General features: G+C 41.9%; 1 protein-coding gene and 1 long non-coding RNA gene across 2 annotated transcripts in view; one reads left to right on the forward strand and one right to left on the reverse strand.

The window, feature by feature from the left end:
* The window catches only part of LOC130123792 (uncharacterized), a 48,019-nt gene that overhangs the window by 22,376 nt on the left and 2,431 nt on the right, over nucleotides 1-23,212 (reverse strand). Inside the window, exon 2 of the long non-coding RNA XR_008811346.1 lies at nucleotides 11,646-11,700. This is a non-coding gene — a long non-coding RNA (uncharacterized LOC130123792). The remainder of the gene's footprint in view (nucleotides 1-11,645; nucleotides 11,701-23,212) is intronic.
* The window catches only part of stk11 (serine/threonine kinase 11), a 41,009-nt gene that overhangs the window by 12,728 nt on the left and 5,069 nt on the right, over nucleotides 1-23,212 (forward strand). Inside the window, exons 2-6 of the mRNA XM_056293079.1 lie at nucleotides 18,501-18,584; nucleotides 19,238-19,327; nucleotides 19,603-19,735; nucleotides 20,976-21,112; nucleotides 21,640-21,767. Of these exons, the coding sequence (XP_056149054.1) occupies nucleotides 18,501-18,584; nucleotides 19,238-19,327; nucleotides 19,603-19,735; nucleotides 20,976-21,112; nucleotides 21,640-21,767 (572 nt within the window). The remainder of the gene's footprint in view (nucleotides 1-18,500; nucleotides 18,585-19,237; nucleotides 19,328-19,602; nucleotides 19,736-20,975; nucleotides 21,113-21,639; nucleotides 21,768-23,212) is intronic.

Raw genomic sequence — 23,212 nt, forward strand, 5'->3', positions numbered from 1 at the left:
ATGCGCTTGCTGGTTGTCCATCGTGTCCGATGATGACCTCGGTTGCAGACCGAGCATGTAAAAGTGGTGCTGGAGGGGACAGGGGTAGCTTTGCGAGCATGCCTTTTTGCACGCTTTGCGAAGAGGCATGCTCGCAAATATATACACACATACACACACACACACAGCCCTGGTGGAGTTTGACATTCACAACTTTGTTCAGTTATGCTGTTATTTCCATTCACATCTTTTAACAGCAATTGACAACTTTTTTCCATCAGGGTACCACTTTTGACAGAATGCAGAGCAAACATTTAATTATATACATCTTGTCTCTGTGGGTTTCCTCCAGGTGCTCCGGTTTCCTCCCACAGTCCAAAGTCATGTAGGTTAGGTGAATCAGCCGTACTAAATTGTCCCTAGGTGTGTGTGTGTGTGTGTGTGTGTGTGTGTGTGTGTGTGTGTGTGTGTGTGTGTGTGTGTGTGTCCCACAATAACTGCTTCCAGCATCCCGCGACCCTGAGAGCAGGGTAAGTGGTTTGGATAATGGATAGATGGATATATACAGTGCTGCTTGAAAGTTTGTGAACCCTCCAGACATGGTCACTGTTTTTGTAAAAAACATTAAAATAAGCTTATTACACATACATCCAAATCCCAATTTGTAAAGCACACCTTCCAAATAATGGACACACACACAAAAAGAGATATATTTTCATTATTTAATTCAACAAAGGTGGTTTATTTCACAAAAACTGAAAATTTAACATGTGCAAAAGTATGTGAACCCTTGTATTAGTAGCTTGTGGCTCCTCCTTTTGCAGCCATTACTTCAACCAAACGTCTTCTGTAACCACTAACCAGTCTCTCGCATCTGCTTATGGGGCTTTTTGCCCACTCCTCCTTGCAGAACTCAGCCAGTTGAGAGAGGTTGGAGGGACATCTGGTATGTACCAACTTCTTCAGGTCTCGCCACAACAGTTCAATTGGATTAAGATCCGGACTTTGACTGGGCCAATCCAGAGTACGAATCCTCTTTCTCTGAAGCTATTCCTTTGTAGTTTTGCTGGAATGCTTTGGGTAATTGTCTTGTTGCATAATCAATTTTCGTCCCAGCGTCAACTCCCTGACTGATGGCAGGAGATTCTGGTCAAGAATTTGTTGATATGCCGGAGAATTCATGGTTCCTTGGAAAATATGGAGTCGTCCAGGTCCAGAAGCAGAAAAGCAGTCCCAGACCTTCACATTTCCACCACCATGCTTCACTGTTGGGAGGGGGTTCTTTTCTTCATATGCAGCGTTGGCTTTTCTCCAAACATGTTGGTTTTGATTGTGACCAAATAATTCTATTTTGGACTCGTCTGTCCAGAGAATGGACTTCCAGAAGGTCTCTGGTTTGTCCAAGTGCTCTCTGGCAAAGTTGAAATGGGCAGCTTTGTTCTTTTTTGAGAGCAGAGGCTTCCTTCTAGCAACCCTCCCATGAATGTCATGGCTATTCAATTTTCGTCTGATTGTAGATGCATGCACATTTGTCCCAGATGCTACCAGAGAGGTCTGCAACTCTCTAGAGGTGATGTGTGGGTTGGCCTTTACCTGATTTATTAGTTTTCCGGTGCTTCTGGGTGATAGTTTTGATGGGCGTCCACTTCTAGGCAGAGTTGCTGTCATGTTGAAGGCCCTCCATTTGTAAATTATTTGTCTTACAGTGGATGGATGGAGCTGGAATCTTTTGGAGATGGTCTTATATCCCTCCCCAGACTGATGGGCTATCACTACCCTCTTCTTCATGTCCTCGGATATCTCCTTTGCTCTCGGCATTGTTGATTTGTATGGGACCACAGTGGTTTGGTTGGTTTCCTCTCTCTTTTAATTAGTGCAGGCCAAACCCTTTCCCAAAGATGTCTCATTTCATTGGTCTGCTTAAATGATTAATTAAGCACCCAAATGTGTTTCACCCGAGTCTGTTACCTGCTTGACTTAACCAATGCAGCTGGGAGTTCACTTACTTTTGCACATACACTAATTCCATGTTTCATGTAGTTTTTGGGCTACTTAAACAAGTCCCACTAAAAAAGTACCTGCAACTGATAAACATATATCTGACATTTCATACATAAAAAACTGGTGATGATAGAATAAGAAAATCATGGTAAAACAACAGAAAAATCTAAACTGCTCAAGGGGTTCACATACTTTCAAGCAGCACTGTGTATATATATATATATATATATATATATATATATACACACACACTACCGTTCAAAAGTTTGGGATCACCCAAACAATTTTGTGTTTTCCATGAAAAGTCACACTTATTCACCACCATATGTTGTGAAATGAATAGAAAATAGAGTCAAGACATTGACAAGGTTAGAAACAATGATTTGTATTTGAAATAAGATTTTTTTTACATCAAACTTTGCTTTCGTCAAAGAATCCTCCATTTGCAGCAATTACAGCATTGCAGACCTTTGGCATTCTAGCTGTTAATTTGTTGAGGTAATCTGGAGAAATTGCACCCCACGCTTCCAGAAGCAGCTCCCACAAGTTGGATTGGTTGGATGGGCACTTCTTGTGTACCATACGGTCAAGCTGCTCCCACAACAGCTCAATGGGGTTCAGATCTGGTGACTGCGCTGGCCACTCCATTACCGATAGAATACCAGCTGCCTGCTTCTGCTCTAAATAGTTCTTGCACAATTTGGAGGTGTGTTTAGGGTCATTGTCCTGTTGTAGGATGAAATTGGCTCCAATCAAGCGCTGTCCACTGGGTATGGCAGGGCGTTGCAAAATGGAGTGATAGCCTTCCTTATTCAGAATCCCTTTTACCCTGTACAAATCTCCCACCTTACCAGCACCAAAGCAACCCCAGACCATCACATTACCTCCACCATGCTTAACAGATGGCGTCAGGCATTCTTCCAGCATCTTTTCATTTGTTCTGCGTCTCACAAACGTTCTTCTTTGTGATCCAAACACCTCAAACTTGGATTCATCCGTCCACAACACTTTTTTCCAGTCTTCATCTGTCCAATGTCTGTGTTCTTTTGCCCATCTTAATCTTTTTCTTTTATTGGTCAGTCTCAGATATGGCTTTTTCTTTGCCACTCTGCCCTGAAGCCCAGAATCCCGCAGCCGCCTCTTCACTGTAGATGTTGACACTGGTGTTTTGCGGGTACTATTTAATGAAGATGCCAGTTGGGGACCTGTGAGGCGTCTGTTTCTCAAACTAGAGACTCTAATGTACTTATCTTCTTGCTCAGTTGTGCAACGCGGCCTCCCACTTCTTTTTCTACTCTGGTTAGAGCCTGTTTGTGCTGTCCTCTGAAGGGAGTAGTACACACCGGTGTAGGAAATCTTCAATTTCTTAGCAATTTCTCGCATGGAATAGCCTTCATTTCTAAGAACAAGAATAGACTGTCGAGTTTCAGATGAAAGTTCTCTTTTTCTGGCCATTTTGAGCGTTTAATTGACCCCACAAATGTGATGCTCCAGAAACTCAATCTGCTCAAAGGAAGGTCAGTTTTGTAGCTTCTGTAACGAGCTAAACTGTTTTCAGATGTGTGAACATGATTGCACAAGGGTTTTCTAATCATCAATTAGCCTTCTGAGCCAATGAGCAAACACATTGTACCATTAGAACACTGGAGTGATAGTTGCTTGAAATGGGCCTCTATACACCTATGTAGATATTGCACCAAAAACCAGACATTTGCAGCTAGAATAGTCATTTACCACATTAGCAATGTATAGAGTGTATTTCTTTAAAGTTAAGACTAGTTTAAAGTTATCTTCATTGAACAGTACAGTGCTTTTCCTTCAAAAATATGGACATTTCAATGTGATCCCAAACTTTTGAACGGTAGTGTATATATATATATATATATATATATATATATATATATATATATATATATATATATATATTAAATCCAGTGATTCAAGTACATTCTTGATGAGACATTGGTTTTTCCATTCATCCATGATGCATCTCTACCATATGGGCGGCATACTAGTTGTTGTCTTGGTTTTTTAGCTGTAGCATTTTTCCAAGTTTAGATATTGATGCAATAATTTTTTTATATTCTAGTGGTGTGGATACTGGACCATGTAATTGTGAAACATTTTTGAAAGTCATAATTTTGCTATTGCAGTCTATTAAATCATTTGCAAATACAATATTTTTATTTAATTCTTTGTTTACATAGGGACAGTCATCAACATACTACTGTTAAACCATTTTATTTGTTGAAACATGTTATCTAGTTTATCTGGGAGGTGATACTGGTACTGCAGGCACTTTGCAATAGCGTCTTCCATGAAAACTAACATTACGGGAAATCAATCGTTTTTTAGCTGGTTGAAGTGGGTAACTTTTAACTGTACATATGGAAAGAGCTCTTTCTCAAATATAGGGTGGAAACTTTTAAGTAATCTTGCTGAGAACCAGTGTTGGTTATGTTATAATTTTGGCATGAGAGATGCTTTTAAGGAATAGTTTAATCCTTTTAGGTTCAAAAGATTCAAGCTTCCCTCTTCAATTTTATTATATAATTATGCTCTTTTGATTTTATCCGGTTTGTAATTCTATTTAAATGCAAATATTCTTTGTTCACATTTTTATAACGTTCTTCTGAAGGGGTGGGTAAGGAAGTTAATATGTACATAAACTGTGGTATTGTTAAAGAGTTTATTAAGGCTATTTTCCCATAGAAACTCAGATTTTCCAGTCCAGGGAGATAGTAATTTTTCTGGATTGTACTTTCAAAATTTATTTTTGTAATATTGCTCAGCTTTTCCGGGATACATATACCCAATATGCTGACTAGTCCATTTGTTCATCTGATAGAAAAATTGGAAGGTAATTGTATATTTTCCAGGGATCAATACACCTTACTGTTCATTTATCGTAGTTTGGTTTCAAGCCTGATATTTTTGAAAATTGATCCATGTCTTCAGTTAAGGTCAGTATTGAGTGTACAGTTGGTATTATTGTAAAATAATAATTAAAAAAATTAAAATAAAAAAATAATTTTATATGGAAGCATTTCAGTATGCCTATGAGAGGTTTTCAGTATGTTGTATGAGAGGGTTTCAGTTAAAACGGAAGGCATTTCAGTTGAACCGGAAGGCTTTTCAATTTAACCAGAAGATGCGCATTTCACAGGCGAACGACTGTTCACCAAACTGATGTCTGCTCAACAGTCTGCAAGTAGCCTAACTGAAGCAGCAGCATTATTTAACAATATATTAGCCTCAGCGGAGACCCTCAGAACCTTGTCAAATGCGACAACAATCGGGCAGCAAACGATCATTGCAACTCCCAAGTGTGGACACTGGACAGTCACCTAGCATCGTTCTTCCCATCTCGCCGGCGTAGCAGTGAGCCACTGCCAACTGCAGCACCAGTCAGGAGAAAATGTGCATCACATTATCAAGCGCAGCAGTGCCTCAGCACATGGACATATAACATGAGAAGAAAAAGGTAATTATAAATAGTTGGAATTTGAAATTATCGCTCATATTGCCATCCCACATTAGATAACGTTACACTTAACTGTGTCTGAATACTTGCATGTCCAAATACAAACCTGAAAAATTATGATCTGAATGTTTTGATATTCAGGGCCAGACCTAACTACTCTATAGCTTATCATGATATATTTATATACTGGCAATTGTTTCAGATATTATGTATTAACAGACTGTCACCCATTATTGACCCTCTTCTGGCAGGGACTGTGAACCGACTCCTCCTGCTGCCTAACATTATATACCGATCAGCCAAAACATTAAAACCGTTGACAGGTGAGTGAATAACATTAATTATCTCATTACAGTGATACCTGTCAAGGGGTGGGATATATTAGGCAGCAAGTGAACAGTCAGTTCTTGAAGTTGACGTGTTGAAAGCAGGAAAAATGGGCAAGCGTAAAGATCTGACCTATTGACAAGGGCCAAATTGTGATTGCTAGATGATTGGGTCAAAGCATCTCCAAAACAGCAGGTCTTATGGGGTGTTCCCAGTATGCAGCGGTCAGTACCTACCAAAAGTGGTCCAAGGAAGGACAACTGGTGAACCTGCAACAGAGTCATGGGTGCCCAAGGCTCATTGATCCGTGTGGAAAGTGAAGGCTAGCCCATCTGGTCGGATCCTACAGAAGAGCTACTGTTGTTCAATTTGCTGAAAAAGTTAATGCTGGCTATGATAGATAGACAAGTGTCAGAACACAGTGCATCACAGCTTGCTGCATATGGGGCTATGTAGTCGCAGACCAGTCAGAGTGCCAATGATGACCCCTGTCCACTGCCAAAAGCACCTACAATGGGCACGTGAGCATCAGAACTGGACCATGGAGGGGTGTCCGGGTAGCCTAGCAGTCTATTCCTTTGCCTACCAATGCGGGAATCTCCAGTTCGAATCCCTGTGTTACCTTCGGCTTGGTCGGTTGTCCCTACAGACACAATTGGCCGTGTCTGCAGGTGGGATATGTGTCCTGGTCGCTGCACCAGCGCCTCCTCTGGTCAGTCGGGGAGCCTGTTCAGGGGGGAGGGGGAACTGGGGGGAATAGCGTGATCCTCCCATGTGCTACGTCCTCCTGGTGAAACTCCTCACTGTCAGGTGAAAAGAAGCGGCTGGTAACTCGGCGTGTATCGGTGGAGGCATGTGGTAGTCTGCAGCCCTCCCCGGATTGGCAGAGGGGGTGGAGCAGCGACCGGGATGGCTCGGAAGAATGGGGTAGTCGGCCGGGTACAATTGGGGAGAAAATTTAAAAAAAATAGAGAACTGGACCATGGAACATTGGAAGAAGGTGGCCTGGTGTGATGAATCATGTTTTCTTTTACATCATGTGGACGACCGGGTGCGTGTGCATCGTTTGCCTTGGGAAGAGATGACACGGAGATGCACTATGGGAAGAAGGCAAGCTGGCGGAGGCAGTGTGATGCTCTGGGCAATGTTCTGCTGGGAAGTCCTGGGTCCTGGCATTCATGTGGATGTTACTTTGACATGTGCCACCTACCTAAACATAATTGCAGATTAGGTATAAAACCAAACCTCTGTATGTGAGGCCATCAATGGACTAAGTTGTAATTTTTGCTTTTGATAGATATTTTCGGTCTCCTTTCTTTCCCTATTTAAGACTGTCTCGGAAGAAGAAAATGAACTCTGCCACATCACTACCAGATCAATGTTAAGCATACATGCAACTGCTAAGGACAGCAATGATGAATGTGTTGAAGTTGATGGTCCACAAATTCACACAAGCATGAGCAGCCATGGCACCACCAGAATTGGTACAAGGTTTAGAGTAATTAGAAGTAGTGACTACACCTCTACTAGCAGTCCTGATGGAGATGGCAACCCTGGCACTAGCACTGATGATGAAGATGGCTATGGCATCATCCATGCTGCCAGCAGTGCTGTTAAAAGGCATAGAGTAATACAAGAAAGTGACGGCAACCCTGGCACTAGTAGTCATGATTTAGGCTGCCTTGCAAGAAGTGATGGCAACCCTGGCACAAGTAGTCATGATGGACGCTGCCTTGCACGAGGTGATAGCAACCCTAGCACTAGCAGTCACGATGATGACTGCTCTTCATATTTAACACTCATGGCTACTTTCCTGATGACTCTTCAGATGATGGGGAATTAAACCAGGCTGTAATTGCCAGTATAGAGAGTCAAATGTGAGTAGCACACACATACACAGAATATGAGCTTAAGAAATCAGGATAACTATTCAGGATTATTTGATCTGATAATTGATATGAATCATTTTATCTTTAGATTATTATGACACACATTTCGGATCAATTGGTTGCTTACGACCAACGATATTACAAAATACAAGTTGTTAAAACTTCTGTTACATCACTGTTTCTGATGATTCATTTTTGATGTTCTTTATAGTGCAGAAAATGTCCCGGTTCAAGAGCTACAACTGGAACTGTCAAGCAATATTAGCACAGAACAACAGTGCAGATTTAATATAAATCACTCTGCTGTCTGGGAGGGAGCTATGTGGGGCTTCCAGGGCTATCCTATGACCCCAACTTGATAATCTGTGTAAAATTCTCAGATGATATGAGAAGAAATTAGTATGGGGTTGATTTAGGAAGGCTAAGGAGGAAATTCTTGAGGCTGCTGATGGAGACTATTGCCAGGTCACCCATGTTTGAGGGAAAAGAAAGCAAGAACTTAGCTCTTGACAGTACTGGTAATGACTTGCTTTCCTAAAGTTAATAATGTGAGTCATTTTAATTTATGATGACTTTTACATGCAACTTTTAGCATTTGAAATTATTTACAATTTATTTACTGGCACAATGAAATCCATGATTTTATGTAGTAGTCAGTGTTTATTTATTTATCAATATCAATATTCTATTGTTTCGCAGCTCTAAGAGAGGAATGGTACTACCCAGCTGGCGGAGTCATTGTGGTAAGCTGAGTCCATGGCAGTCGACCAACAAACTTCCTCTCACCAACATTATTTTCTCTTCTGGTTGATGGTTCAGCAAATCCAGTCCTAGAAGACTTAGCCAACACAGAACTCTTGTGGAAAAAGTCAAAAAGGTCACTTGGTAGTTAGTTTTTAACTGTTATATTGTATTAGAATTAGGCTACATTACAGTGTTCTCTTGCCATTTTCCATTTTGAGAGGGAGCATTGGTCTAGTCCAACGGTGACTAACCATATGCCATAGAGAGCCATGTGTATGCAGGTTTTCATTCCAGCCAGACTCCACACCAAGTGATTTCACTGATATATTCTTCCTCTTTGGTTGAGGGGTTGCTAATCAGTGAAATCACCTGGTGTGGAGTCTGGCTGGAATGAAAACCTGCATACACATGGCTCTCCATGGCACATGGTTAGCCACCCCTGGTCTAGTCCAGTCTGTCCATTGCTGAATGCCCACTTTCCATATGTTGTAGTTTGAATTCCACCACTAGTCAATGGACAAGTGTAGTCGGCAAAATGTATTTTCCTTGTTTTTTATCACTTGTAGCAATGTGGAGAAAAAATCTGCACTGCTATGAACTGCTAGGGGACCCTTGGGCATCATGTAATTATGCAGACCTAGTGTCTGGGCTCTTACTAATAAGTTATAAGACTAATAAGTAGCCTCCATAACAAGCCATCTTGCTGCTCCTTGTGATGCTAGGTATCTGAAAGTACAACCTTTGAGGACCTTGAGACGTCAAAGGCACCATTGGCCAAATAGTCAAGCAGACTTGACTGTTTGGCCAATGCAAGATGTATGAGGCCTATGCGGTTGATAAGAGACAGGGATCTGCTGGTACATGACATTGTCATGTTTCAGGTCATCCACAAGATTCATTTCAAAGGTATTCAGTGTTGGTTGTTCACAGTCAGGTTAATTAGAATAGGGCTCAGAATTTTACTCATTGACCAACATGGTCTAGGACTAACTTTACAAAATCTAATATCTTTATTTAAAACTAAGTGACAAATTGACCAAGCACAAGTGAATTAGGAACCCTAATTAAATTCTGCAAAATGAATAAAATTGTTCCATGTTCTTGATACAGGTTCTGTGAGGACTCTTGGGGTTCTGGAGACGATTCAAAGGCATCCAAACAGCTTTCACTCCCTGTTGTGCTATGAGTCAAGCACACTGACTGCTGACCAGGTGGATCTTTTCAGCATTAATTTGTCTCCAGAAGGGCGCAACAAGAGAGCTGCTGAGGAGGTGGTCATTACCTTCTGGAGAGACTATCTCCATGATGCAGAAGGTAGTTGGACAGTTTAGTGTACAAGTAGACAGATGTATCTATTTATATTTTAGTATTATTATTATTTTTTACATTTATTTTTTATTTTGTATTTTTTTACAAAACATACCTTTATAATAAAACCATTATAGCTTAAACTTACTTATTCTATTGGTTGTGGTATCATTATCACATAGCACCTTGAGATTGTTGAAAGATGAAAGGTGTGTTATAAATTCATTACTATATGAGTCCTTCTTGGACACTAAGGAAGGAGAAAAGGACTTGTACCGATTGGCTAGACAGAGGGACCGAGCTGGGAAGGATGTGCAGCAGGTTAGGGCGATGAAGGATAGAGATGGAAATGTGCTGACAAGTGAGGAGAGTGTGTTGAGAAGGTGGAAGGAGTACTTTGAGGGGCTGATGAATGAAGAAAATGAGAGAGAGAGAAGGTTGGATGATGTGGGGATAGTGAATCAGGAAGTGCAATGGATTAGCAAGGAGGAAGTAAGGGCAGGTATGAAGAGGATGAAGAGTGGAAAGGCGGATGGTCCAGATGACATACCTGTGGAGGCATGGAGATGTTTAGGAGAGATGGAAGTGGAGTTTTTAACTGGATCGTTTAACGCAATCCTGGAAAGTGAGAAGATGCCTGAGGAGCGGAGAAGAAGCATACTGGTACCGATTTTCAACAATAAGGGTGATGTGCAGAGCTATAGTAACAACAGAGGTATAAAGTTGATCAGCCACAGCATGAAGATATGGGAAAGAATAGTGGAAGATAGGTTAAGAGGAGAGGTGATGATTAGCAAGCAGTAGTATGATTTCATGCCACGAAAGAGCACTATAGATGCGATGTTTGCTTTGAGAATGTTAATGGAGAAGTATAGAGAAGGCCAGAAGGAGTTACAGTGTGTCTTTGTGCGTTTAGAGAAAGCATATGACAGGGTATCGAGAGAGGAGGTGTGGTATTGTATGAGTGAGTCGGGAGTGGCAGAGAGGTATGTAGGAGTGGTGCAGGATATATACGAGGGCAGTGTGACAGTGTTGAGGTGTGCAATTGGAATGACATATGGGTTCAAGGTGGAGGTGAGACTACGTCAAGGATTGGCTCTGAGCCCTTTCTTGTTTGCAATGGTGATGGACAGGTTGACGGACAAGTTCAGGCAGGAGTCTCCATGAACTCCATGGACAGCTCAGTTGGATGGTTTGGAGACAAAGCAAGAGAGGCAAGATTGAGATGGTTTGGACGTGCGGAGGAGAGATGCTGGGGTGGGAGAAGGGTGCGGAATATGGAGCTTGCCAGGGAAGGGGAAAAGAGGAAGACCAAAGAGGAGGTTTATGGATTTGGTGAGGGAGGACATGCAGGTGGCTGGTGTGACAGAGGAAGATGCAGAGGACAGGAAGAGATGGAAAGGGATGATCCGCTGTGGCGACCCCTAATGGGAGCAGCCGAAAGTAGTAGTAATAGTAGTAGCTATAAGAGTCGTTCAGTTTTTTTGACGCTTTGGTTTTGGGAAATAAAGGACAATTTATTCAGTATCAGCTGATGTTAATTGCTCTAGAGATGTTTCATATACATGTTAATTGGACCAACTACCACTTATAATGTTTTTCTGCTTTTACAGAAGAAGAAGGGCCATCCAAACTACCAAAGCTATTGACCTTCGCAACTGGAGCATCTGTGGTACCACCTATTGGCTTTTCCCCAACTCCCTCAATCCAGTTCGTTCATAAAGGACATGACGACTTCTCTACACCAACATTCCCTGTGGCCAACACATGTGTTAACTGCATCAAGTTGCCACTACATGTGATGTACCAACTGTTCAAGGAGAAGTTTGACTTTGCATTAGGAAACACATTGGTTTGGCACAGCATGAATATATCATCTTCTGTAAGTGTTTCTCTGTCTGTGTTTCACTTACTCTGCTTGTCTCCATCTCTGCCTTTCTCTCTCTGCTTGTCTCGGTCTGTGTGTCTCTGAAAAAAGTTGAAAAGGCCAATTAGTTACATTTCTGATTATCTACTTTCCCTTAATTATATTGCCGTCTGCAATAAAGTTTGTAATCATTAGAGAATATTGAGTCATGATGTATTTTATATTTCCACCGCAATTCAGCTGACTCAGTTAACCTTTTTTTAAAAATGTTTACATTTATTTTTAGTGAAATGTCTCATATTCATACTGTTTCATACCAACTGCTTAAGGCAGGGGTCTCAAAATCAAATCATCTGGGAGCCGCTTGACAAGTGGTCTTATGGAGGAGGGCCAGTGCAATAGGGATGAAGAAAAAAACTGTTCGACTATATAACCTTCACATTGTTTTTTATTATTATTTCATATTTGTTCTGAGTTGTCACATGAATAGTTAACTATTTACATAGTGTAGCCTGGCTTAAGCCTACATATTTAGCCTACTTCTTGCCAGAAACCTGGCACTTCTGCTGACACAGGTGAGGCACATTTGCTTTCAGGGACTGGGCAGTGGACACCCTGAGGACAGCCTGGAGATGTTCATTGGTCAGTCTGGACCCATGCTTGGATTTTTCTTTTTTCTAGATGTTCCCCCTTTTTCTCCCCAATTGTATCCAGCCAATTACCCCACTCTTCCGAGTCGTCCCAGTCTCTGCTCCACCCTCTCTGCCAAGCCGGGGAGGACTGCAGACTACCACATGCTTCCTCCGATACATGTGGAGTCACCAACCGCTTCTTTTCACCTGAAAGTGAGGAGTTTACCAGGGCGACATATCGCATGGGAGGATCATGCTATCCCCCCCCCCCCCCCCCGAACAGGCGCCCGGACCGACCAGATGAGGCGCTAGTGCAGCGACCAGAACTAAACCCACATCTGGCTTCTGACCTGCAGACACAGCCAATTGTGTCTGTAGGGATGCCTGACCAAGCCGGAGGTAACACGGGGACTTGAACCGGAGATCCCCATGTTGGTAGGCAACAGAATAGACCACTACATCACCTGGGCACGCCATGATTTATTTAAGTTCATAGTTGAGAACAGTTTCTCACACAGGTAAGTGCTACCAAAAAGACACATGACCTGCGGCAGGTCATGTGTCTTTTCCAAACTATTCAGGCAGGTTGCCTGAACATGAACAATTTGGACAACTGTTTTGGGGAGCGCTCTGAGAAACTGGCCAAGTATCTCCTGCTTTCCTTGTGCCTCTCTGAACTGTGCCTTGAGCTCGGTGTTGCACTGCAAGTCTATGAGCTCCATTTGACATGTGCTTGGAGCACTGTCCACATCAAAAGAGAAATGGTCTGCAGATAACTGGAAAGGGGTTCTGTGAGTCTTGAAATCAGAAAAGCGATGCTCCAACTCCTGCTTCAGATTGTCAGTGGTAGTCACATACTCGTCAGCATTGGCTCTGGCACCATCACCAATAACTGGCATGTTGATAAGTGGACAGCACTTTTCTCTGTGAGCTGTGTTTTCCATAATCTGAGTTTCACATAGAAGGCTTTCACACTATCAAATGCTACAGTGACAAGTTGGTCTGGCCCCTGCAGTTTTAAATTAAGAGTGTTAAGTACCTGTGTGATATCAACTAAGAAAGCGGGGGTCCGCGGTGGTGGTCTAAGCATTGACTTTGTGTCGATGCAGTTGTCCTGGGGACCGGGATTCGTGCCTCGGTCTCGTCAGATCCGACTACGGCCAGATTCGATGAAGCAGCAATAATTGGCAACACTGTCTTTGGGAGGGGGCGGAGTCGGCTTGTGTTTGTCACATGACTGCGTCTCTGTGTGTCGGGAAAAGCAGTGGTTCGGCCTGGATTCGCCTTGTCACGGAAGTGGCGAGGCGTCTCCTTCGAGACTGCCGGCCTGAGAGATGCAGTTGGCGAATACATACAGTACGAGGGTGAGTGTTTGAACTAGAATAGGGAGCGATTTGCCACTAAATTGGGGGAAAAAGGGAAAAATCAGAAATAAATCTTTGGAGGAAAAAAAAAACTAAGAAAGCTAAATCCATAAGCCATTTGGGATCAGCAAGCTCAGGAACATGTAGCTTGTCTTCTTTCATGAATTCTCTGATCGCCTCCCTCAATTCAAAAAACCTTCTCAGGACAATGCCCCTGCTCAACCAGTACACTTCTGTGACGTACAACACATCTCCATATATTACGTCTATTTCATCCAGAAATGCAGAGACCTGATGGGATTGTAAACCTCTTGATCTGATGTTATTAATGCATTTCATCACAACAATCATAACACTGTCAAATTTCTAGCATTTGCTGCAGAGTGCCTGCTCGTGAATGATGCAGTGCAATGCAATCACAGGATTTACATTCTCTTCCTCCAGCTTTCCTTGAATCAGTGCTACAAGCCCATTTTTTCTTCCTGTCATTGACGGGGCACCATCAGTGGTGATTCCAGCCAATTTATTCCAGGTTAGACAGCACCCTCAATTGCATTGCGCAGCACCTAAAAGATATCTTTGGCTGTAGTCTTTCCCTGCATTGAATATAAAGTTAGCAGTTCTTCTGTTCACTCAAAATGGTCATTGATACCCCTTACAAATATACCAAGTTGAATGTTGTCATTTACATCTGTGCTTTCATCAAGTGCCAAAGAATAGTGCATGAAATCGTTTGCTTTGGTGTAAGTTGTCGCCTGACAGCTTGCTGATCCGTTCTGCCATTGTATTTGAGCTGAGACTGGTGTTTCCGAATAAAGCTGCTTTCTCCAGGCAAACAATATTCGCTACCTGCAGCATGCAGTCACTCAGAAACCGTCTCTCCATAAATGGCTTGCCTGCCTTCGCTATTGCATCACTTACCACATAGCTAGCTTCGACAGCTGCACCACAGTCTTTTTTTGGCTTTATGAAAAAAGTTCTGCTGACAGGACAGACTTTTGTGAAAGTGTGCTGCCTTTCTCTCCCTCGCCTTGCCATTGAACCAATCGTACTCCTTTGCATGTGTAGTAGTGTAATGTTGCCTCAGATTGAAAACCTTCAGGATGGCAACTTTTTCCTTGCAAATTAGACAGATCGAAGACGCATTAAATTCAGTGAAGAAGTAGTCGCATGTCCATTTTTCTGTCTCTTGTATGTTTATCTCTGTCTCCGTCTGTCTGTGCCTCTCCGTCTCTCCCCCACTCGCTTATCTGTCCGTCTCTTGTTTCTCCGTCTGCCTGTCTCAGTCTCTGCTTGTCTCTGTCTGTCTTTCAAAAAATCCTTTGAGCAAATGCTTGTTAGTTTTGAACAAACATTTATTTTTAATAAAACAGTCTTTTAACAAAACTTTAACATAACTTGCATGTAATTAACTGAATAAACTGCACAAGTGAAGAAAACAAAATGTTTTAAAGAGGCCATATGCTTTTTGGGGTTTTTCCCTTTAGTATGTTATATAGCTGGGAGTTGCATGTAAAATGTCTGCAGAGTTACAAAATCCAAAATCCACACCAAAGGGAGTTATTCTCTCCAACAGAAAACACTGCCTGAAACGCCTCGTTTGTAGTCCTGCGTTTTCTTCCGTTACTTATCTACGTCACTATGTAAACATTTTCTTAATCCCTGCCTAGCGGCTAGTTTGGGCCGCCCTCAACACTGGCAAGAGAATGAGGCGGCGCTCACACGGACTGAGTGCTATCCCTCGGCAGGCTTCCAGGAGTTATCCAATTAGAAAAAAGCAATGGGCTTTTAGGGAGGGGGGTCTTAAAGAAACAGCTAAAACAAGCTAAAATGGTTTGTTTCAGACAGGATGAACTGAGGGGCTGCATAAAGGGCCAGTATAATAAGGATTTCTTTGAACTGAATCATGCAAAGCTACCCCAGAATAAAAATAAGAGCGCTGGATGAGGATGATATGGCCTCATTAACAAAACCTTAGCATAGCTCCCATGTTGTTCACTGAAGAAAGTGCAGAAGTGAAGAAAACGCATTTATTCCATGATTCCCATCATTTTCAAGTCAATTCACTTTTGAATAATGGTCATTGTGGTGTTGTTAATGGTTACGTCAGTGTCTGGAATTATAGCATTTTCATTGGTTTGAAGTTCAGGTAATGGCCCTTCTTCATCAATACCGTAATAGTTACCAGCATCAAAATTGTCATAACTGGATGGATTCCTACGCTGTTTATGACACTTGTATGTCACAACTGAAGAGGTGGCTTGCCCCCCTTGTGTGGAGAGGCCATGGTTGTTCCACTGGTTGATGAATTTTGCTAAGGCCCTTTCAATTCTTGGTAAATAAATATAATGCAGTTTTTATGAGAGCTTTTCAGTTATCCATCCATCCATTATGCAAGCCGCTTATCCCAATCGGGGTCGCGGGATGCTGGAGCCTATCCCAGCAGTCATTGGGTGGCAGGCGGGGAGACACCCTGCACAGGCCACCAGTTCATCACAGGGCTGACACATTCACACCTAGGGACTATTTTAGTATTGCTGATACACCTGACCTACATGTCTTTGGCCTCCCAAGCTTAATCCTCTGCAATATCTGCATCCAAGACATAAATTACACATGCTGTATTTTACATTACAATATATATATGTATATATACACTACCGTTCAAAAGTTTGGGATCACCCAAACAATTTTGTGTTTTCCATGAAAAGTCACACTTATTCACCACCATATGTTGTGAAATGAATAGAAAATAGAGTCAAGACATTGACAAGGTTAGAAATAATGATTTGTATTTGAAATAAGATTTTTTTTACATCAAACTTTGCTTTCGTCAAAGAATCCTCCATTTGCAGCAATTACAGCATTGCAGACCTTTGGCATTCTAGCTGTTAATTTGTTGAGGTAATCTGGAGAAATTGCACCCCACGCTTCCAGAAGCAGCTCCCACAAGTTGGATTGGTTGGATGGGCACTTCTTTGAGCAGATTGAGTTTCTGGAGCATCACATTTGTGGGGTCAATTAAACGCTCAAAATGGCCAGAAAAAGAGAACTTTCATCTGAAACTCGACAGTCTATTCCTGTTCTTAGAAATGAAGGCTATTCCATGCGAGAAATTGCTAAGAAATTGAAGATTTCCTACACCGGTGTGTACTACTCCCTTCAGAGGACAGCACAAACAGGCTCTAACCAGAGTAGAAAAAGAAGTGGGAGGCCGCGTTGCACAACTGAGCAAGAAGATAAGTACATTAGAGTCTCTAGTTTGAGAAACAGACGCCTCACAGGTCCCCAACTGGCATCTTCATTAAATAGTACCTGTTAGAGCCTGTTTGTGCTGTCCTCTGAAGGGAGTAGTACACACCGGTGTAGGAAATCTTCAATTTCTTAGCAATTTCTCGCATGGAATAGCCTTCATTTCTAAGAACAAGAATAGACTGTCGAGTTTCAGATGAAAGTTCTCTTTTTCTGGCCATTTTGAGCGTTTAATTGACCCCACAAATGTGATGCTCCAGAAACTCAATCTGCTCAAAGAAGTGCCCATCCAACCAATCCAACTTGTGGGAGCTGCTTCTGGAAGCGTGGGGTGCAATTTCTCCAGATTACCTCAACAAATTAACAGCTAGAATGCCAAAGGTCTGCAATGCTGTAATTGCTGCAAATGGAGGATTCTTTGACGAAAGCAAAGTTTGATGTAAAAAAAATCTTATTTCAAATACAAATCATTATTTCTAACCTTGTCAATGTCTTGACTCTATTTTCTATTCATTTCACAACATATGGTGGTGAATAAGTGTGACTTTTCATGGAAAACACGAAATTGTTTGGGTGATCCCAAACTTTTGAACGGTAGTGATATGTATGTATATAATCCATATGATTATAGCAAAATATAAAATAAAAAAAATGCCCAGAAGGATTGCTCCTTGTTTGTTGAGCACTTTCCCTACCGTTGTGTGTTTCATTTAATGAAGGTTTATATATATATTTCTCAGACAAGTCACACCGGAACTTTGATCAACTGAAAATACTGTACCACCTTGTAAATGCGACTTATACAACGAAGCTTTTCAGTTGTGTTTTTAAAAGTATTTCACTTGTATGTGTGAGGTTTTCAGTATAATATGTGAATGAGTTTGGTTTCATATGTGTGTGTGAGAGGAACATTTTCAGCTGTGTATATGTGCACATTTAACTCGCGTGTGTGAAAGCTTCTCAGTTGTTTATGTGAAAGGTTTTCACAACACGACATGAGAGCATTTTACCTGTGTATATGAGCACACTTTACTAGTATGTGTGAAAGCTTTTCAATAGTTTTCATGAGAGCGTTTCCGTTGTGTATGTGAGTGTATAATTTTTCAGTTGTTTGTATGAAACTTTCAGTTGTGAATGTAAAAGCATTTCGCTTGTATGTGTGTGTGGTTTTCAGTACAGTATGTGAATGAGTTTGGTTTCATATGTATATGTGAGAGGAAAAGTACATGTATATATGTATGGTAATTCTGAATAATGTCGCTAACGGCCCCTCATACAGTGATGCTTGGTCTGTACTTTGCTTTAGCTCTTCTTTGGCAGAGCTGAATTCATTAGTGTCCCCCAGCCCCACCTTTTCTGATGAATGTTGAGTCTCGTGGGTTTTTTGCTATGGCGTTGATTTAAAGCTCTGGGAAGCAGAGCGGAACAGCCAGCCTGTATATCATTATAATGAGACTGGTGGTGATGCTACCTGCTGTCAAAGATTCACCAGATAGGAAAGCCAATGTGCTGCTATTGCAGTAGTGGGAATTGTCGTTTAGAATCTTAGTAGAGGTTTTAGGTTTTTAGTTATGTTCATCTTCATTTTAAAAGCCATGCCATTTATCGTCGTTGTTTCATTTTCTGTGTTTATATGCCGGTCTTTTTTTTCAGGGAGATTCAGCTGCTAAGAAGACTACAACATAAAAATGTGATTCAGTTGGTTGATGTGCTCTACAATGAAGAGAAGCAGAAAATATATCCTTTTTGGGCATGTCTACGTATGTATGTGTGTCAGTGTGCATGCAGACATGACTAAGCAGCTTGTACTGTCCCCCCCAGCCTTCATCTTCTTGTCTGACTTCATTTTAATCTCTGTGCAGCATTATTTGTCTCTACCCATAACTTTCTGTTCTAGGGATACACCGATACACTTTTTTCTATACCGATACAGAATACCGATCCAATCCATTACTTTTGCTGAACAATGCAGTCTTAGACCATTAGTTTGGGGTAAACGGGCAAAATAATTCAGATAGAATTATGGGGTTTTTTTCTGCCATTAAAGAAATACAGGTTTTTATGGGCCAGAAATGCAGTAGTTCAAACCATTTGGTTTTTATTTATGATATGTTGGTTCATATTTGGTATCAGATTTTAGTCTTGAGTAAAGTCACCGATACCGATACTCCATTTTAGCCTGTCGAAATTGGTGCATCCCTTCTTTTTTTTTCCCTCCAAAGTAATTCATTTTCGGTGTGTTGAGTATCCAAAGAAACATATAGCCCAACCCTTCCCCTGGGCCCATTTTATGCACGTTCTGACAGTTGTCAATTCATAGACGGCTCATCTCATTAAAGGCTCCTGTCTGTTTGTTTTGCTTGGATTATCCCCTTGACTCTCTGATTTACGTATATGGTGATGGAGTATTGTGTATGTGGGATGCAAGAAATGCTGGACAGCGTCCCAGAGAAAAGGTTTCCAGTATTTCAAGCTCACGGGTAAGTCTTTCTGTCCGCTATTATTAGTCTGATCCTCCCTTCAGCGGCTACTCTACACCTAAGATTAGATCAGGACTGCAGGGCCCTCACTGTTAAAATAACTTGACAGCTATTGTGGGAATATTTGGTCACTGCTGCAAATCTACTGCTACTGGGTAGTGAAGGAAAGTCATTTAATGCATTGATTGTATTATTTAATAGACTGATTTTTTAAAATTTATTATTCATTTACAATCACCCAGAGCTCTGCACTTCAAACTGTTCCCCTTTTTCAGGTACTTTTGCCAGCTCTTAGATGGCCTTGAATATTTGCACAGCCAGGGAATAGTTCACAAAGACATTAAACCAGGGAACCTACTGCTGACCACGGACGGGGCGCTCAAGATCTCTGACCTGGGAGTAGCAGAGGTGAGTTCGTATTCAAGTTATTACGATTCTTCACCATCTAGTTGTCAGTAGCTGAAATGATGGGGGAATTCATCTTGCTTTCTTTTTTGCCCATTCCACTGGATTTCAGCACAAACTTAATCTGAGCCTCCAGCATTTGCAGTTTGGTAATCAAGAATACTTAGTTACCCCATACATTTGTCCCTTTTTGACCCCTGCCATTTTTCTCTTGCCCCCTCTCTCCCAATCCCTGTCTTGTATCAGGAGTGGTAGACACTAATCATCCAGACAGTGCACAAAAGGGTTGGAAAGTATTTGCAAAACACATCATTTGTATTCAGAACCACTTGTCGAATCTTAGAAAAGGTTTTGGTTTTTTTTTGTGGTTTTTTTGCCCAATACTGGAGGTCTCTGTTTTTCCTTTGGATGTTGGTTTATGGCTGGGTTAGTGGCACTTGGGTATGTTTTGCAGCATTTGTTCCTCCAAGTCAAACTTTTTTGTAACACACACCTATTATTTGTAATTGTATGACTTGTCTGATATAGTCTCTGCACCATTGCACTTTATTGCCTCTTATTTCGCCTTATTTCAACCCTTGTGTATATATCTGAAGATTGTTGTGTTGTTATTCCATGTTAAGTACACTGTGAGAGCCACGAAACCGGAGTCAAATTCCATGTGTGTGCAAACTTACATGGCCAGTAAATCCAATCCTGATTCTGATTTGACTGAATTTTAAATAATTTTGCTCTCCAATCTGCCCCTCAATTATGTGTTGCATGGTAAGTAAAAAAAATCAAATTTCTTGACATATTTTATCATGAGAAAAACACAAATTGTGAATGTCAAACTCTACCAGGGCTAAACTTTGTTCAGGTATGCTGTTATTTCCATTCACATCTTTTAACAGCAGTAGACAACTTTTTTTCATTGGGACACCACTTTTGACAGAAACATTTAATTACGTACATCTTGCCTCTGTGGGTTTCCTCCGGGTGCTCCGATTTCCTCCCACAGTCCAAAGACATGTAGCTCAGGTGAATCGGCCGTACTAAATTGTCTCTAGGTGTGTATGTCGGCCCTATGATGGCCTGGTGGCCTGTCCAGGGTGTCTCCCTGCCTGCCGCCCAATGACTGCTGGGATAGGCTCCAGCATCCCGCGACCCTGAGAGCAGGATAAGTGGTTTGGATAGTGGATGGATCTTGCCTCTGTGCACACACATGCACATCGTTTTTGACTCATTCTTTAATCTTTCTTAGGCCCTTCACCCTTTTGCAGAGGATGATACATGTCGTACCAGCCAGGGCTCCCCGGCCTTCCAACCTCCAGAGATTGCCAATGGCCTGGACACCTTTTCAGGGTTCAAAGTGGACATCTGGTCCGCTGGGGTAACGCTGTGAGTTGTCAGCATCTAGAGCTTAGCTCTGGTCATCATAGTTCACACAGCTCAGACAAAATTTGACATTTTCTATATGAATATGACAGAAGTCACGAACTAATGGAATAATTGAATATAACACAATTATAAATAATTATTGATTTATTTTATGACTATATATTATATATTTGTTAATCTGCTGACCCCCTTTGTGTTGGGAGGTCAGAGTACAGGATGTGCTACAGAACAGCACCATTGGAGCTTGTATGGATTCAGTGTTTTGCTTAAACTCCTAAGTCGAGCAGATGTTCCCCTCACAAGGCTTTGAACAGACACTGCCTCCTCCTCAGGAATGTTTGAATGGTAGAAAATGATGTCTTAATTAAAACTTACTGTAAAGGATTACCATGAAGAATGCGTTGGCAAAGTCAGTCTGGTTCACCTTTGTCCTAGCATTAGGTACATGCAAGCCATCGTACGGCCTTACAACAGATCAGTTTATTTTCATAGACATTATTTGATGGCTGTTGTTTTCTCCAACACAGATACAACATTACAACGAGTCTTTATCCATTTGAGGGGGACAACATCTATAAGCTATTTGAGAATATAGGAAAGGGAGACTACACTATTCCCGAGGAATGCGGCTCCCTCCTGTCAGACCTGCTGCGAGGTGAGTTTGGTTAAAACACTGCTTCTCAGCCTCACTCCTTTGACCAAGCTCTAAGTGCCCACATCTCAAGCTATGAATTGCACCAAATTGTACCCAGTTTCTTTGGTAAACAAACTGTTATCTGACAAAGGAAAAGCAGTGCTACAAAACACGATGGGTGGCACGGTGGCGTAGTGGTTAGCGCTGTCGCCTCACAGCAAGAAGGTCCTGGGTTCAAACCCCAGGGTTGTCCAACCTTTGGGGTCATCCCAACTCGTCCTCTGTGTGGAGTTTGCATGTTCTTCCCATGTCTGCGATGGGTTTTCTCCGGGTGCTCCAGTTTCCCCCACCATCAAAAAGACATGCATGTTAGGGTTAATATTCCTGTCTGTGCCCTTGACCAAGGCAATGGAAAAAAACTGGAGTTGGTCCCCGGGTGCTGCACGGCGGCTGCCCACTGCTCCTAGCTACACAGCTAGGATGGGTTAAATGCAGAGCGTGATTTCCCTACGGGGATCATTAGAGTATATCAAAATCAATTTTTTTTTAAAAAATGACCCAGCACGACAATAGGGACATTAGGCTAGGACACTACAATATGGTAGCGGTGGTTTTGTATAATAAAAAAGGGGACCCTTTAGTTCTGAACCAGATTTGATTAGTTGGTTCAGTTTTCTTGCATGAAAGTACACTCCCTATCATTGCAGGAGGAGGCCCAAATGAACTGGACTAGACTGGACAGGATTATCTCTAAAATGGAGTTTGCCAACTCCTCTATTTGAGCGATAACCTCTCAGCTGAATCATCTTGTGGTGTTTTCCCTAACTCTGTCCAGTAGGTGGGGCCATAGCATTGAATTATTCTTGGGTGCTTGGCAACCAGGGCCCTCCCTCACACTGTAGAAACCCCTCCAACTGCTGACGTAGTCTCCATTGATCTGGGGCCAGCAGCAGAATACTAAGCACCTCATAGTGGAGCAGTGCTTTTCTCAGGTGGAATGGTGCAATGCTTGCTTTCACTAGGAACAAAAAAAAACAAAACAAAGTTTCAGACCCCAGTGACGGTGAACGGTACAACAAGCAGCGTGACGTAGCCGACCCTCTTCTCTGAGATACATAAAAGAACGCTGGGCAAGGTTATGCATACAACAAATGGAGCCTTTTTGAACAAAAGAATAAATAGAATGTTATACAGCTTTACACTCTTGTGGTCATTAATGGAAGTCTTGCCACTTTTCACTGATACCACTCCTTTAAAATACTTCACCCTCAAAAATTACTTAGGACAGCTGCCTTTATCAATCTTACCTTTTTAACGGGCAGATTGATAAAGGCAGTCCAGAATCAAAAGCTTAATGCCAGAAGCAATGAGACCACTGCTGTAATTTCTCGTGCCCTGTCCCCCATTTGCTGTGTGTGCATGTGACGTCTTTTTTGTGATGACGCAACACCTGAGAGACAGTCAGT

The sequence above is a fragment of the Lampris incognitus genome, chromosome 14, assembly GCF_029633865.1.
Source record: "Lampris incognitus isolate fLamInc1 chromosome 14, fLamInc1.hap2, whole genome shotgun sequence".
Classification (NCBI taxonomy): Eukaryota; Metazoa; Chordata; class Actinopteri; order Lampriformes; family Lampridae; genus Lampris; species Lampris incognitus.